General features: G+C 44.9%; 1 protein-coding gene across 1 annotated transcript in view; it reads left to right on the top strand.

The window, feature by feature from the left end:
• The window catches only part of LOC135572049 (catenin delta-2-like), a 368,899-nt gene that overhangs the window by 223,371 nt on the left and 127,463 nt on the right, over positions 1 to 18,065 (top strand). Inside the window, exon 12 of the mRNA XM_065019050.1 lies at positions 10,823 to 11,012. Coding sequence (XP_064875122.1) covers positions 10,823 to 11,012 — 190 coding nt within the window. The remainder of the gene's footprint in view (positions 1 to 10,822; positions 11,013 to 18,065) is intronic.

The raw sequence follows: 18,065 nt of genomic DNA, 5'->3' as shown, positions 1-18,065 counted from the left end.
AGCATGCGATAGAGCTGCAGGAGTTGTGACCCGTTTTTGTTGGTTATGTTGTCATAGTTGTGTCTAGGGGGGCATATGGGCGAGGGAATGCTGTCACCTCCAGGCAGGTGTTTGTCCCCCTGTGTGCTGAGGGTGTCAGGTTCTTGTCCAGTTCTGGCACTTAGGTCACCACAGACTAGTACATGTCCCTGGGCCTGGAATTGATTGATTTCCCCCTCCAGGATGGAGAAGCTGTCCTCAATAAAGTATGGGGATTCTAGTGGGGGGATTTAGGTAGCACACAGGAGGACATTTTTCTCTGTTAAGATAATTTCCTTTTGAATTTCTAGCCAAATGTAAAATGTTCCTGTTTTTGATTAATTTAATGGAGTGAGTTAGGTCTGCTCTATACCAAATTAGAATACACCCTGAGTCCCTTCCCTGTTTCACAACTGGTTGTTTGGTGGATGGGACTACCAGCTCTCTGTAACCTAGAGGGCAACCAGTGGGTCCGTCTCCTCTATACCAGTTTTCTTGCAGGATGACAATGTCTGTATTGACGATTGATTTGATGAAGTACAGGTTCCTGCTCTTTAGGCCAAAGGCAGATGACCTCAGGCCTTGGATATTCCAGGATGATCTGAGGGGGCCTAAATTGGGTGTGGGCATGGTTGACGTGGTGTGGGGTTGATTGGTTGGGGTGGGAGTGTGGATGTGGCTGGTGGGGCTGTGGTCTGGATGTAAGTCCTCTTGGCGTGGGTACTCTATGTGTAGGTCCAGGGGGCGTCCCGCAGGTCTGGGAGAGTATCTCGCTGGTCTGGGTGGCGTGTCTAATGATCTGTTGCTCCTGTGTGAAGTGTTGGGGTTACGTTTGAGAGCGATGTCCTTTAGAGTCCGGACAAAGTTGGGCACTGCTGCCTTGTAGAGGTGGACCTGGTCATAGAGGCTGTTCAAGTCCAGGGCGGAGTGGTGGGCCAGGAAAACATTTGGTTTTGAGGCACAGTCACGGGAAATACTTGCATTTACCCGCTGTATTGTGGCAGGGTGGAAGTCTTTTCGTGGTAGAAGGGTGGAGATAACCACTTGTGCGTTGGGGAAAGTAGAAGAAGCCTTTTCAATCACTCGTTTCAGTCCTGTGGCCACCCTTTCCTGCTGTGCTCTCAGGTCGTTTGTGCCTGTGTGTATTATTATGTGTCTAGGTGAACCTAGTTGGTCCTCAGACAGAAGGTCTAGGGCAGGCTGGGTGTTTGGACACCAGAGTTTAGACACACTGTGTTTGGGAAGAAAAAAAAAATATTGTATATATTTCCCATTTGAGTCCTTAAGGAGATTAATCTGTGTCTTGTGTATGTCCTCAGTGTGTGTGTGGGGGGTGGGGGGGGGTTGTCAGAAGGGCTATCAGGGTGGCTGACAGGGGGGGGTGTTCAGAGGGGGTGAGAGCCGCTAGGCTTGGGGTTCTTCATTTGTCTGTTCTGCTGTGATGTCGACGCTATGGTCAGAGTCTGGTTTGGACTGTTCTGCTGTGGTGTCGATGCTATGGTCAGGGTCTGGTGTGGGCTGTTCTGCTGGGATGCCGAGACTTTTGTCGGGTGCTGAGGTGGGCTGTTCTGCTGGCTTCTCTGCCGGGGTGGCCACCTCTCTAATGGGTTGTTATTTGTCACACACCGTCCCCCTCAACCTCTCCTCCAGCAGTCTGATCCTCTCCTCTAGTGCTCTGTTATTCTCCTGCTCCTGCTCTTTCTCCTGTTGAAGTTGTCTCACCACTGTCCAGAGTGCATATATGTCTCTCTTCATCTCCAGCTCTCCGGGTCTGGTTAAGGGGTGTTGTTGTACTCGACTGTTGTCTGGGTCTGTGCTGACTGGAGTGTAATCACCTGCTGTTCCAGCTCCACCTGCCTTACCTCCAGCTGGGTAAATCTATCCTTCATTTCAATGAGAGGGTAATACTCTGTGCTGGGAGGTTGACTTTCCGCTGGGGGTGGCTCGTCTGTGGGGTTATATAATGAAGAGGTCTGGTCTGACCCGCTCGGGGTGGGGGTATCTTTCTGAAGGGAGAGCTTCTCCTGCTGGGCTGATTCTTTAATTTGGTGAAACTCCAGCTGAAACTGTTTGGGGTTGCCCTGTACCATTACAGTTCCAGACTTATAGAGATTTACAGTGGGGGAAAAAAGTATTTAGTCAGCCACCAATTGTGCAAGTTCTCCCACTTAAAAAGATGAGAGAGGCCTGTAGTTTTCATCATAGGTACACTTCAACTATGACAAACTAAATGAGAAATAAAATCCAGAAAATCACATTGTAGGATGTTTAATGAATTTATTTGCAAATTATGGTGGAAAATAAGTATTTGGTCAATAACAAAAGTTTATCTCAATACTTTGTTATATACCCTTTGTTGGCAATGACAGAGGTCAAATGTTTTCTGTAAGTCTTCACAAGGTTTTCACAAACTGTTGCTGGTATTTTGGCCCGTTCCTCCATGCCAATCTCCTCAGTGATGTTTTGGGGCTGTTGCTGGGCAACACGGACTTTCAACTCCCTCCAAAGATTTTCTATGGGGTTGAGATCTGGAGACTGGCTAGGCCACTCCAGGACCTTGAAATGCTTCTTACGAAGCCACTCCTTCGTTGCCTGGGCGGTGTGTTTGGGATCATTGTCATGCTGAAAGACCCAGCCATGTTTCATATTCAATGCCCTTGCTGATGGAAGGAGGTTTTCACTCAAAATCTCACGATACATGGCCCCATTCATTCTTTCCTTTACACGGATCAGTCGTCCTTGTCCCTTTGCAGAAAAACAGCCCCAAAGCATGATGTTTCCAGCCCATGCTTCACAGTAGGTATGGTGTTCTTTGGATCCAACTCAGCAGTCTTTGTCCTCCAAACACGACGAGCTGAGTTTTACCAAGAAGTTCTATTTTAGGTTTCATCTGACCATATGACATTCTCCCAATCTTCTTCTGGATCATCCAAATGCTCTCTAGCAAACTTCAGACGGGCCTGGACATGTACTGGCTTAAGCAGGGGGACACGTCTGGCACTGCAGGATTTGAGTCCCTGGCGGTGTAATGTGTTGCTGATGGTAGGCTTTGTTACTTTGGTCCCAGCCCTCTGTAGGTCATTCACTAGGTCCCCCCGTGTGTGCATCTGGGATTTTTGCTCACCGTTCTTGTGAACAAATTTGACCCCATGGGTGAGATCTGCGTGGAGCCCCAGATCGAGTGAGATTATCAGTGATCTTGTCTTTCTGGTGTCCTTTGACAGCTCTTTGGTCTTGGCCATAGTGGAGTTTGGAGTGTGACTGTTTGAGGTTGTGGACAGGTGTCTTTTATACTGATAACAAGTTCAACAGGTGCCATTAATACAAGGTAATGAGTGGAGGACAGAGGAACCTCTTAAAGAAGTTACAGGTCTGTGAGAGCCAGAAATCTTGCTTGTTTGTAGATTACCAAATACTTATTTTCCACCATAATTTGCAAATAAATTCATTAAAAATCCTATATTTTCTGGAAAAAAATTCTAATTTTGTCTGTCATATTTGAAGTGTACCTATGATGAAAATTACAGGCCTCTTTCATATTTTTAGTGGGAGAACTTGCACAATTGGTGGCTGATTAAAAACTTTTTTGCCCCACTCTATATTAGCTGACTCAGAGTCCTCGTTGTCAAGTATCCTGAGTTTCCACCCCTCGTTAACACCCCCTCTCTTAACAATGGGGTAGTGTGCTAATATAGCACTGTGCCATGCCAGGGGAGGGTTTGTGTGCAAGATAAGGTTGCTGATGTTCCCATTCTTGTAATAGTCAGAAAAAGAGTCTCTTAATTTTCCTTAAGCAGCTTCATTTTGTAATCTTTTCTTGCCTTATCATTCTTTACATGCACAGGGTACTGTATTTTAATTACCTCTGAACAGCAGAAGGCAGCTTCTATGGCCTCTCCATTTGGTTGGGGTAGACTGCTCCACCCTCCTGCCATTGTTTGGCTAAAGGGCTTTGACACCTCTCACTTGACACGTCAATGCTAATTGAAGTTGAATCAAGCTTGGCAGCATTAATTTAGCATTCAGTCCCTATAAAGTAATGTAATGCATTTTTCTTCTTGGCTTTTTGAAATAAAATATAGTTTCAGACTAAACATTACTCACTCAGTTCCAGGTTGGATGGTGTTTTCAGGTTTCTGTTGTATTCCAGATCATTTGCTGTATAGAATAATAATCCTTGGTAGTTGTAAACCTTCCAGGTTATTCCGTAAATCCGTCCAAAATCAGGTTGTAGGTTTTGAGTTTCGATTTGAAGTGAAGGTTATTTTGTAGAGGGTAGCATCCTGTATATGTTCCTGACAAAAAAATCCAAGTTTATCTAACTCCAAATCTATCTTTTTTAAAGAAAATGCTGAAAAATGCAGGAGCTCACCTGATCATGACCTGCTATCTATCTCTCTCTCTCTCTCTCTCCATCACCTCTCTCTCCCTCTCCCCTCTCTATCTGACTCTCTCTCCATCCCCTCTCTTTCTCCGTCTCTCTCATCCCCTCTCTCTCAATCCTCTCTCTCACTCTCTCTCTCTCTCATTCTCTCTCTCTCTCTCTCGCTCTCATCACCTCTCTCTCTCTCTCACCCCCTCTCACTCCCTCTCTCTCTCTCTCTCTCTCATCACCTCTTTCTCCCTCTCTCCACCCCCTCTCTGTCTCTCTCTCCATTCCCTCTCTCTCTGACTCTCTCTCCATCCCCTCTCTCTCTGACTCTCTCTCCACCCCCTCTCTATCCCTCTCTTATTCCCTCTCTCCCCACCCCCTCTCTCTCCCTCTCTCTCTCCATCCCCTATCTCTCCCTCTCTTAATCCCCTCTCTCTGTCTCTCTCTCCATCCCCTCTCGCTCCCTCTCTCTCAAACCCCTCTCTGTATCACTCTCATCCCTTCTCTCTGTCTCTCTCTCTCCATCCCCTCTATCTGTCTCTCTTTCCATCCCCTCTATCTATCTCTCTCTCTCTCCATGCCTCTGTCTTCCATCCTTTTGCTGTCTCTCTCTCTCTCTCTCTCTCTCTCTCTCTCTCTCTCTCTCTCTCTCCGTGAGATGGTTAGTCAGACCTGGAGGAAGCACTAATTAGTGTGGTTGGATTGTTGATGAGGTGCGTGTGTCACCGTCCACCAATAGGACACCAGCTCTCAACCGTCAGAGAGAAGACATCTGCTCCACCATCTGACTGCAGCTTTCCTCCCGCAGACTTGGAGTGTTGTTGGTGGTGGTGGTAGTGTATGTGTTGTGTGTGGTTATTATGTGTAGGGTAGGTTGAGTCAGTGTGTCTAGTTGGAGGGGGTGGACATAGAAAGAGAGAGAGAAACAGAGAGTGAGAAACAGAGAGAGAAACACAGAGAGAGAGAAACAGAGAGAGAAACAGAGAGAGAGAGAAAGAGAGAGAGAAACAGAGAGCGAGAAACAGAGAGAGAGAGAAAGAGAGAGAGAAACAGAGTGAGAAACAGAGAGAGAAAGAGAGAGCGAGAAACAGAGAGAAAGAGAGAGCGAGAAACAGAGAAACAGAGAGAGAGAGAAAGAGAGAGCGAGAAACAGAGAGAGAAACAGAGAGAGAGAGCGGTAAAGAAACAGAGAGAGAGCGCGGGAGAGAGAGAAACAGAAAGAGAGAGACAGAGAGAGAAACAGAGAGAGACAGAAAGAGCGAGTGAGAGAGCACCAAACACCAAATTGAGGCTGCATGCAGATTTCTGCAAAAGAGTAAATCACCAAATAATGTATGCAGATTAGAATTAGGATTATACCTGCTAATTATGAAAATCCAGAAAAGAGACATTCAATTCTACAACCACCAAAAAGTAAGTGATCCCCAAACCTTCCATAACAAAGCCATCACCTACAGAGAGATGAACCTGGAGAAGAGCCCCCTAAGCAAGCTGGTCCTGGGGCTCTGTTCACAAACACAAACAGACCCCACAGAGCCCCAGGACAGCAGCACAATTAGACCCAACCAAGTCATGAGAAAACAAAAAGATAATTACTTGACACATTGGAAATCATTTCTTAAAAAACAAAGCAAACTAGAATGTTATTTGTCCCTAAACAGAGAGTACACAGTGGCAGAAAAGCTGACCACTGAGACTGACCCAAACTTAAGGAAAGCTTTGACTATGTAAAGACTCAGTGAGCATAGCCTTGCTATTGAGAAAGGTCACCGTAGGCAGACATGGCTCTGAAGAGAAGACAGGCTATGTGCTCACTGCCCACAAAATGAGGTGGAGACTGAGCTGCACTTCCTAACCTCCTGTCAAATGTATGACCATATTAGAGACACATATTCCCCTCAGATTACACAGATCCACATAGAATTTGAAACAAACCCAATTTTGATAAACTCCCATATCCACTGGGTGAAATACCACAGTGTGACATCACAGATGCAATATTTGTGTTTATTTTTTTCACTTTTGTACTTTGAAATATTTGCACATAATATGACATTTGAAATGTCTTTTATTCTTTTGGAACTTTTCTGAGTGTAATATTTACTGTTAATTTAGTTGTTTATTTCACCTTTGATCATTATCTAGTTCACTTGATTTGGCAATGTTAACATATGTTTCCCATGCCAATATAGCCCTTAAATTGAAATGGAATTGAGCGAGAGAGAGCTTAGAGCGAGAGAGAGAGAGAGAGGTAGAGAGAAATAGATAAACAGAGAGAGACATAGTGATAGAGAGAGAGATAAACAGAGTGAGTGAGAGTAGGAGAGATATGTTTCCCATGCCAATAAAGCCCTTAAATTGAATTGAATTGAGATAAACAGAGAGAGAGAGAGCGAGAGTGTGGGAGATATGAATCCTGAGAGACAAAGCAAGAAGAGCATTCTATGCCATTAAAAGGAACATTAAAATCGAAGTTCCAATTTGAATCTGGCTCAACATTTTCCAATCAGTTATAGATCCAATTGCTCTTTATGGCAGCGAAGTATAGGGGTCTACTCTCTAACAATACATTTACTAAATGGGACAAACATCCAATCAAAATACTGCTTGTAGAGTTTTGCAAGACTGTACTGCAAATGCAAAGAAAAACTAAAAATAAGTCATGTAGAGCAGAATTGGGACTTATTCTAATAGAAAAAATATCCATCAAATTTTACAACCATCTAAAAACAAGTGACCCCAAAACATTCCATCACACTGCTTTACAATGTCAATATTTTAAACAAGAGATGAGTCCCCTCAGCCAGCTGGTTCTGAGGCTCAGTTAACTAAACCAAACCAACCCCATAGAGCCTCAGAACAGCACTCAGCCAGCTGGTTCTGAGGCTCAGTTAACTAAACCAAACCAACCCCATAGAGCCTCAGAACAGCACTCAGCCAGCTGGTTCTGAGGCTCAGTTAACTAAACCAAACCAACCCCATAGAGCCTCAGAACAGCACTCAGCCAGCTGGTTCTGAGGCTCAGTTAACTAAACCAAACCAACCCCATAGAGCCTCAGAACAGCACTCAGCCAGCTGGTTCTGAGGCTCAGTTAACTAAACCAAACCAACCCCATAGAGCCTCAGGACAGCACTCAGCCAGCTGGTTCTGAGGCTCAGTTAACTAAACCAAACCAACCCCATAGAGCCTCAGGACAGCAGTCAGCCAGCTGGTTCTGAGGCTCAGTTAACTAAACCAAACCAACCCCATAGAGCCTCAGAACAGCACTCAGCCAGCTGGTTCTGTGGCTCAGTTAACTAAACCAAACCAACCCCATAGAGCCTCAGAACAGCACTCAGCCAGCTGGTTCTGAGGCTCAGTTAACTAAACCAAACGAACCCCATAGAGCCTCAGAACAGCACTCAGCCAGCTGGTTCTGAGGCTCAGTTAACTAAACCAAACCAACCCCATAGAGCCTCAGAACAGCACTCAGCCAGCTGGTTCTGAGGCTCAGTTAACTAAACCAAACCAACCCCATAGAGCCTCAGAACAGCACTCAGCCAGCTGGTTCTGAGGCTCAGTTAACTAAACCAAACCAACCCCATAGAGCCTCAGGACAGCAGTCAGCCAGCTGGTTCTGAGGCTCAGTTCACCAACCCAAACCAACCCCATAGAGCCTCAGAACAGCACTCAGCCAGCTGGTTCTGAGGCTCAGTTCACCAACCCAAACCAACCCCATAGAGCCTCAGGACAGCAGTCAGCCAGCTGGTTCTGAGGCTCAGTTCACCAACCCAAACCAACCCCATAGAGCCTCAGAACAGCACTCAGCCAGCTGGTTCAGAGGCTCAGTTCACCAACCCAAACCAACCCCATAGAGCCTCAGGACAGCACTCAGCCAGCTGGTTCTGAGGCTCAGTTCACCAACCCAAACCAACCCCATAGAGCCTCAGGACAGCACTCAGCCAGCTGGTTCTGAGGCTCAGTTCACCAACCCAAACCAACCCCATAGAGCCTCAGGACAGCACTCAGCCAGCTGGTTCTGAGGCTCAGTTCACCAACCCAAACCAACCCCATAGAGCCTCAGAACAGCACTCAGCCAGCTGGTTCTGAGGCTCAGTTCACCAACCCAAACCAACCCCATAGAGCCTCAGGACAGCACTCAGCCAGCTGGTTCTGAGGCTCAGTTCACCAACCCAAACCAACCCCATAGAGCCTCAGGACAGCACTCAGCCAGCTGGTTCTGAGGCTCAGTTCACCAACCCAAACCAACCCCATAGAGCCTCAGAACAGCACTCAGAAAATCTGGCCCAACCAAATCATCAGAAAGCAAAAATGAAAATATATCAACTGTTGGAAAGACACAACAACAAATCTAAGTAAACCTCAATGCTATTTGTCTCTAAACAGACAGTACATGGTGGCAGACTATCTGACCACTGTGACTGATAGAGAACTGAGGAAAACACTGACTAGGTACAGACTCAGTGAGCACAGTCTGGCTATAGAGACCGGTCGTCACAGACAAACCTGGCTGCCCAGAGAGGACAGGCTATGCTCACTCTGCTCCAGGGGAGAGGTAGAGACAGAGCTATATTTCCTATTACACTGTGACAAATACTCGGACCTAAGAGAATATTTCTTTCCCAAAATTATAATTCAATACAAAGAATATGAAACTATAAAATATCAAATCAAATATTTATTGGGTGAAAATCCCAAATGTGCAGTTTTGGCAGCCAAAAATGTGTCCTCCTGCCACAACCTGAGGGACAGCCAGTGAAAAGTGCAATGTAATGTCAATAATATTTCCCATTTAGTTTTGTTTTGTCTTTCATACCATGTCATGTGTCTTCTCAGTCACGTTGGTCTACTACTATGGCTTTAATGTATTATTGTTCTCATTAATATTGTTGTTGTAGTTGCTGTTAATGATAATCCCATTTCCACTACTACTATTATTATTGTTGCTGGTCTGAACATTTTGTGTTATGTATACTTTGACAATGTAAGTCATTTAACTTGCCATGTCAATAAAGACTATTGAATTTAATTTAATTGAGTGGGAGAGAAACAGAGCGAGAGAGAGAGACACAGAGAGAGAGAGAAACAGAGAGATAGAAACAGAGAGAGAGAGAAACAGAGAGAGGGAGAAACAGAGAGAGGAAGAAACAGAGAGGAACAGGGAGAGAGGGAGAAACAGAGAGAGAGAAACAGAGAGAGAGAAACAGAGAGAGAGAGAGAAACAGAGAGAGAGAGAGAAACAGAGAGAGAGAGAGAGAAACAGAGAGAGGGAAACAGAGAGAGAGAAACAGAGAGAGAGAGAGAAACAGAGAGGGAGAAACAGAGAGAGAGAGAAACAAAGAGAGAGAGAAACAGCGAGAGAGAAACAGCGAGAGAGAAACAGCGAGAGAGAAACAGAGAGAGAGAAACAGAGAGAGAGAAACAGAGAGAGAAACAGAGAGAGAGAAACACAGAGAGAGACAGAGTGAAGCATGTGTTAGTGTAGAGTAGTGTGATAGCAGTCAGCAGTACATGAGTCAGTAATAGATGACATCACAGCTGATCCATTTGGCCCTCTGCCCTGTCTCACAGCCAAATAGATGACATCATAGCTGTTCCATGTGGCCCTCTGCCCTGTCTCACAGCCAAATAGATGACATCATAGCTGTTCCATGTGGCCCTCTGCCCTGTCTCACAGCCAAATAGATGACATCATAGCTGTTCCATGTGGCCCTCTGCCCTGTCTCACAGCCAAATAGATGACTTCATAGCTGTTCCATGTGGCCCTCTGCCCTGTCTCACATTCTAGTATACATGCCTATACATTATTAACCACCAAATCCATTGTTATTCTATTGTCCACTTGGCCCTGGATTTACAAGATACCTGAACATGTAAACATTTTTTAAATTCATTCTTGGTCGTGATGCAAAGTATATATCAGTTGAGACGCTGTTGATTGTGTTAGTGTAATTGAGCGTTGTTTGTGCACAGACCCGTGCTTTCTTAATAAATTGGCCATAAAAATTGCCTCTTTTTCCTGTTTTTGTGTTGTGTTTCAATCTTAATTAGTGTCTCTCAAATCTAAACTGCCAGACCGACATACCGTCACAGATGAGAGAGGAGGAGTGGAGGAGTGGAGGAGCCGGGGGGGGGGCTTGAAATTTAAAGCAGAGTTGTTTCAATGGAAAGCACCAGAATAACAATGACAGTGTCGTATGGTTAACTGTTGCTTGGAGACAGATGTCAGATGTTTCTGAGCTTGTTGATGACTGTTCCTCCTCTAACACACTGTATGTATTGTGTCTGTATTCTAACTCAACTGTCTGTCTGTCTGTCTGTCTGTCTCTCTGTCCGTCTGTCCGTCTGTCCGTCTGTCCGTCTGTCCGTCTGTCCGTCTGTCTGTCTGTCTGTCTGTCTGTCTGTCTGTGTGCCTGTCTGTCTGTCCTCAGGTGTGTTGTGGAACCTGTCGTCATGTGATGCCCTGAAGATGCCAATCATCCAGGATGCCTTGGCCGTTCTGACCAATAGTGTCATCATCCCTAACTCCTCCTCCTGGGACTCCTCCCACAATCTCCATGACGACCGCAAGCAACACACACACACTTCCCAGGTGCTTCGCAACGCCACTGGCTGTCTCAGGTGAGTGGAGAAGGAACACACACACACAGCGACAAGCTCGCACAGTCTCACGGCAGAATCCAAAGTTCGTTCATAAAAATCACATTTCAAAGGTTAAGTTTTGGTATTAATTCTGCTTAGTTAAGGGTTAAAACAATGACTGCCTGACACTGGGATCGAACACGTGACCCTCCGAGCCAGAGTCCATCCACCATCCCCGTCCTCAACACCCTGTCAGAACCCAAGCCTACTTGATGGCAATAGCGCTCACTATTGCCCCTAATGAACAGTTTTGAAGTCATCTCCCAGTGTGCACTGCTTACCTGGATGGATGCCGATTTTCGCAGTTGATCTTGAGCGACCTGGCTGCGCGCACACACACGCACGCACACACACACACACACACACACAGAGACGCACGCACACACACACACACACAGACGCACGCATGCGCACACACACACACACAGACACACACACACACAGACACACACACACGCGCGCACACACGCACACACAGACACACACACACACACACACACACACACCCACGCACACACACAGCTTCCTGTCTGTGTTTGTGTTTAAACCTTCCCCCCCAACTTCCTCTCTGTGTTTGTGTTTAAACCTTCCCCCACAACTTCCTCTCTGTGTTTGTGTTTAAACCTTCCCCCACAACTTCCTCTCTGTGTTGGTGTTTAAACCTTCCCCCACAACTTCCTCTCTGTGTTTGTGTTTAAACCGTCCCCCACAACTTCCTCTCTGTGTTGGTGTTTAAAACCTTCCCCCCCAACTTCCTCTCTGTGTTTGTGTTTAAACCTTCCCCCCCAACTTCCTCTCTGTGTTGGTGTTTAAACCTTCCCCCACAACTTCCTCCTTGAGTTTGTGTTTAAACCTTCCCCCCCAACTTCCTCTCTGTGTTGGTGTTTAAACCTTCCCCCACAACTTCCTCTCTGTGTTTGTGTTTAAACCTTCCCCCAACTTCCTCTCTGTGTTGGTGTTTAAACCTTCCCCCAACTTCCTCTCTGTGTTTGTGTTTAAACCTTCCCCCAACTTCCTCTCTGTGTTTGTGTTTAAACCTTCCCCCCCAACTTCCTCTCTGTGTTGTTGTTTAAATCTTCCCCCAACTTCCTCTCTGTGTTTGTGTTTAAACCTTCCCCCACAACTTCCTCTCTGTGTTTGTGTTTAAACCTTCCCCCAACTTCCTCTCTGTGTTTGTGTTTAAACCTTCCCCCAACTTCCTCTCTGTGTTTGTGTTTAAACCTTCCCCCAACTTCCTCTCTGTGTTTGTGTTTAAACCTTCCCCCCCAACTTCCTCTCTGTGTTGGTGTTTAAACCTTCCCCCACAACTTCCTCTCTGTGTTGGTGTTTAAACCTTCCCCCACAACTTCCTCCTTGAGTTTGTGTTTAAACCTTCCCCCACAACTTCACTGACATCCTTGTCTCCCCTCCATCTCTCGCTAACCTCCTGAGAAACCATAAGGTGGATATTGACATATTATTTCTGTGCTAATGGTATGGATTCATTATGCAGTGATTTCCCTAACCTCTGCTTCTACATTACACTGCAGCAAAGTGAAGGAGATAGGGGAGCAGGATTCATGCCATAATGTTTAATGACATTTTGACACAGTTCGAAAACTTTGCAACGTGTGTGTGTGTGTGTGTGTGTGTGTTTCTGAGCCATGAGTCTGCAGAGAAACACACAGAGCACAAGGCGATAATTCTCTGGAGCTGAATATCAGCCTCACTTTCAATTTCTCCCCCCCCCTCTCTCTCTCTCTCTTTCTCCCCCTCTCTCTCTCTTTCTTTCCCCCCTCTCTCTCTCTCTCTCTCTCTTTCTCCCCTCTCTCTCTCTTTCTCCCCCTCTCTCTCTCTCTCTCCCTCCCCTCTCTCTCTTTTTCTCCTCCCCTCTCACTCTCTTTCTCCCCCTCTCTCTCTTTCTCCTCCCCTCTCTCTCTCTCTTTCTCCCCCTCTCTCTCTCTTTCTCTCTCTCTCTCTCTCTTTCTCCCCCTCTCTCTTTCTCCCCTCTCTCTCTCTCTTTCTCCTCCCCTCTCTCTCTCTTTCTCCCCCTCTCTCTCTCTTTCTCCCCCTCTCTCTCTCGCTCTTTCTTGTGCTCTCGCTCTTGTTGGTTGTATAGAAGTGATAATGCCTGAGAAGCCGGTGTTCGGAGGGTTTGCCTAACAACACCCGTGCCAATATGTCCTCCAAACACCAGCTTCTCAGACATTATCACTTAAATGGAATGTTTTCCCTCGTGTGGGAGGTTTTGTGGGTTTTGACACTCTTATGTAGGTGTCATAACCTTCCCAAAAAATACGCAATATATGTCAGGTGTAAATATATGTCACGACGGGTGTAAATATATGTCACGACGGGTGTAAATATATGTCACGACGGGTGTAAATATATGTCACGACGGGTGTAAATATATGTCACGACGGGTGTAAATATATGTCGTGACAGTGTTAAGATCATATTATGAGAGGTTTTTTATGTTTTTTATGTTATGTTAGCTGTTATGACATATTGTGACCATGTTATGACGCTGGTTGTCAAGTAAAGTGTTAACTAATTACTGTGTACAGTGATGCTGAGCAACTACCTCAGGAGTTTCTCACACACAACAAAGGACACACGCGAGCGCACGCAAACACAACCCCCAAGTTTAACTGTTGCTATGGATACCACACAGAGCAGGAGCGTAAGACAGAAAGAAAGAAAGAAAGTGAGGCTGATATTCAGCTCCAGAGAATTTGCGCTTTGTGCTCTGTGTGTTGTCAACAAACTCATGGCTCAGAAACAGGTGTAAATGTATGGGGTCGTGACAGTGGTATGACCACGTTATGACAGGTTATGACAAGTTATGTCAGCTGTTATGACATATTACGACATGGTTATGACCGTGCCATAATGTGTGATCACACTGGGGGTCAAGTGAAGTGTTATCCATAATTATTGTGCATCAAATCCCGCTGTGGTGGTATATATATATATATATATATATATATATATATATATATATATATATATATATATATATATATATTGCTGCATGTAGTCATAATCCTTAAAGTATTAATTTACATTATTCAGAGGAAATACAAGCTTCCACGGAATCCAGAGCAATACATCAAACACTGTTATGTTAAATTCATACACATGGCCCCTGACACATACCCGTAAGTCATAGAACATGCAGTGTGTGAGATGGAGTGGAGTTATAGATATTGCTATTCCTGCTCTCTGTGCTACCACCTCAGGGGGAATCACTGTAGCTGCCGCGGTGGGAAATGTGTAACAGAGAGCTGAGCTGTTTCAGAATGTATGTAGGATGCCAATACCTGTTGAATGGTCCAGTGACAGACTGTGAGCCCTGTGCTTCACACAGCTCTCTGAGAGCGTGAAAGCACGGTCGGCCTCTCTCTCCCTCCTTTTGAGATTTTTCGTGACAAAACATCTCTGTCCGGCTGTTTGTAACAAAAGTTTATCTCAATACTTTGTTATATACCCTTTGTTGGCAATGACAGAGGTCAAACGTTTTCTGTAAGTCTTCACAAGGTTTTCACACACTGTTGCTGGTATTTTGGACCATTCCTCCATGCAGATCTCCTCTAGAGCAGTGATGTTTTGGGGCTGTTGCTGGGCAACACAGACTTTCAACTCCCTCCAAAGATGTTCTATGGGGTTGAGATCTGGAGACTGGCTGGGCCAATCCAGGACTTTGAAATGCTTCTTATGAAGCCACTCCTTCGTTGCCCGGGCGGTGTGTTTGGGATCATTGTCATGCTGAAAGACCCAGCCACATTTCACCTTCAATGCCCTTGCTGATGGAAGGAGGTTTTCACTCAAAATCTCACAATACATGACCCCATTCATTCTTTCCTTTACACGGATCAGTCGTCCTGGTCCCTTTGCAGAAAAACAGCCCCGAAGCATGATGTTTCTACCCCCATGCTTCACAGTAGGTATGGTGTTCTTTGGATGCAACTCAGCATTCTTTGTCCTCCAAACACGACGAGTTGAGCTTTTACCAAAAAGTTATATTTTGGTTTCATCTAACCATATGACATTCTCCCAACATTCTTCTGGATCATCCAAATGCTCTCTAGCAAACTTCAGACGGGTCTGGACATGTACTGGCTTAAGCAGGGAGACACGTCTGGCACTGCAGGATTTGAGACACTGGCGGCGTAGTGTGTTACTGATGGTAGGCTTTGTTACTTTGGTCCAAGCTCTCTGCAGGTCATTCACTAGGTCCCCCAGCGTGGTTCTGGGATTTTTGCTCAACGTTCTTGTGATCATTTTGACCCCACAGGGTGAGATCTTGGATGGAGCCCCGGATCGAGGGAGATTATCAGTGGTCTTGTATGTCTTTAATTTCCTAATAATTGCTCCCACAGTTTATTTCTTCAAACCAGGCTGCTTACCTATTGCAGATTCAGTCTTCCCAGCCTGGTGCAGGTCTACAATGTTGTTTCTGGTGTCCTTTGACAGCTCTTTGGTCTTGGCCATAGTGGAGTTTGGAGTGTGACTGTTTGAGGTTGTGGACAGGTGTCTTTTATACTGATAACAAGTTCAAACAGGTGCCATTAATACAGGTAACGAGTGGAGGACAGAGGAGCCTCTGAAAGAAGAAGTTACAGGTCTGTGAGAGCCAGAAATCTTGCTTGTTTGTAGGTGACCAAATACTTATTTTCCACCATAATTTGCATAATAAATTCATAAAAAATCCTACAATGTGATTTTCTGGATTTTTTTCTTTCTCATTTTGTCTGTCATCGTTGAAGTGTACCTATGATGAAAATTACAGGCCTCTCTCGTCTTTTTAAGTGGGAGAACTTGCACAATTGGTGGCTGACTAAATACTTTTTTGCCCCACTGTATACAGTTGAAGTCGGAAGTTTACATGCACTTAGGTTGGAGTCATTAAAACTAGTTTTTCAACCACTCCACACATTTCTAATTAACAAACTATAGTTTTGGCAAGTCGGTTAGGACATCTACTTTGTGCATGACACAAATCATTTTTCCAACAATTGTTTACAGACAGATTATTTCACTTATAATTCACTGTATCACAATTCCAGTGGGTCAGAAGTTTACATACACTAAGTTGACTGTGCCTTTAAACAGCTTGTAAAATTCCCGAAAATAACGTCATGGCATTAGAAGCTTCTGATAGGGTAATTGACATCATTTGAGTCAATTGGAGGTGTACCTGTGGATGTATTTCAAGGCCTACTGTAACGGCTGTCTCTGACGAGGAGGAGTAGTAAGGATCGGAGGACCAATGCGCAGCGTGGTACGTGTTCATGCTCTTTATTAAACCAAGAGAACACTGAAACAAAACAATAAAGGACACGTGAAATAACCAACCGAAACAGTTCCGTGTGGAACAAACACAGACACAGAAAATAACTAACCGAAACAGTTCCGTGTGGAACACAGACACAGGAAACAACCAACCCGAAACAGTTCCGTGTGGAACACAGACACAGAAAACAACCAACCCGAAACAGTTCCGTGTGGAACATACAGACACAGAAAACAACCAACCCGAAACAGTTCCGTGTGGAACACAGACACAGAAAACAACCAACCCGAAACAGTTCCGTGTGGAACATACAGACACAGAAAACAAACACCCACCAAACACAAGTGAGAAAAGGCTACCTAAGTATGATTCTCAATCAGAGACAACGAACGACACCTACCTCTGATTGAGAACCATACCAGGCCAAACGCAAACACTACATAGAAAACGGAACATAGACAACCCACCCAACTCACGCCCTGACCATACTAAAGCAAAGACAAATCAAAGGAACTAAGGTCAGAACGTGACACCTACCTTCAAACTCAGTGACTCTTTGCTTGACATCATGGGAAAATCAAAGGAAATCAGCCAAGACCTCAGAAAAACAATTGTAGACCTCCACAAGTCTGGTTCATCCTTGGGAGCAATTTCCAAATGCCTGAAGTTAGCACGTTCATCTGTACAAACAATAGTATGAAAGTATAAACACCATGGAACCATGCAGCTGTCATACCGCTCAGAAAGGAGATAAGTTCCGTCTCTTAGAGATGAACGCACTTTGGTGCGAAAAGTGCAAATCAATCCCAGAACAACAGCAAAGGACCTTGTGAAGATGCTGGAGGAAACAGGTACAAAAGTATCTATATATAGTAAAACGAGTCCTATATCGGCATTACCTGAAAGGCCGCTCAGCAAGTAAGAAGCCAGTGTTCCAAAACCGCCATATAAAAGCCAGACTACGGTTTGCTGCACATGGGGACAAAGATCATACTTTTTGGAGAAATGTCCTCTGGTCTGATGAAACAAAAATAGAACTGTTTGGCCATAATGACCATCGTTATGTTTGGAGGAAAAAGGGGGAGGCTTGCAAGCCGAAGAACACCATCCCGACTGTGAAGCACAGGGGTGGCATCATCATGCTGTGGGGGTGCTTTACTGCAGGAGGGACCGGTGCACTTCACCAAATAGATGGCATCATTTTTACTAGGATTAAATATCAGGAATTGTGAAAAACTGAGTTTCAATGTATTTGGCTAAGGTGTATGTAAACTTCTGACTTCAACCTTATATATATATTTATATGTGTGTTTGTGATAGAGAGAGAAAATGATAGAGGAGAGGGAAGTTTGAAGAACAAACACCATTTTAAATACATCCCATATTTATTTACATTATATCCCCTTTTGTACTACTTTTTGCACATAATATGCCATTTGACATGTTTTTATTCTTTTAGAACTTCTGTGAATGGAATGTTTACTGTTAATTTTTTATTGTTTATTTCACTTTGTTTATTATCTGTTTCACTTGCTTTGGAAATGTTAACATATGTTTCTCCTGATAAAGCCAATAAAGCCCTTAAATTGAAATGGAATTGAATTGAGAGAGATTAAGAGACAGAGCAAAAGAGAGGGGGGGCTGGGTGGAGAGAGAGCGAGGGGGAGAGAGAATCAGAGAGAGAGAGAGAGAGTCAGAGAGGGGGCTGGGGGAGAGAGAGCGAGGGGGAGAGAGAATCAGAGAGAGAGAGAGAGTCA

Source organism: Oncorhynchus nerka, linkage group LG6, assembly GCF_034236695.1.
Source record: "Oncorhynchus nerka isolate Pitt River linkage group LG6, Oner_Uvic_2.0, whole genome shotgun sequence".
Lineage (NCBI taxonomy): Eukaryota > Metazoa > Chordata > Actinopteri > Salmoniformes > Salmonidae > Oncorhynchus > Oncorhynchus nerka.
This window is presented reverse-complemented; position numbering and strand designations above follow the sequence as displayed.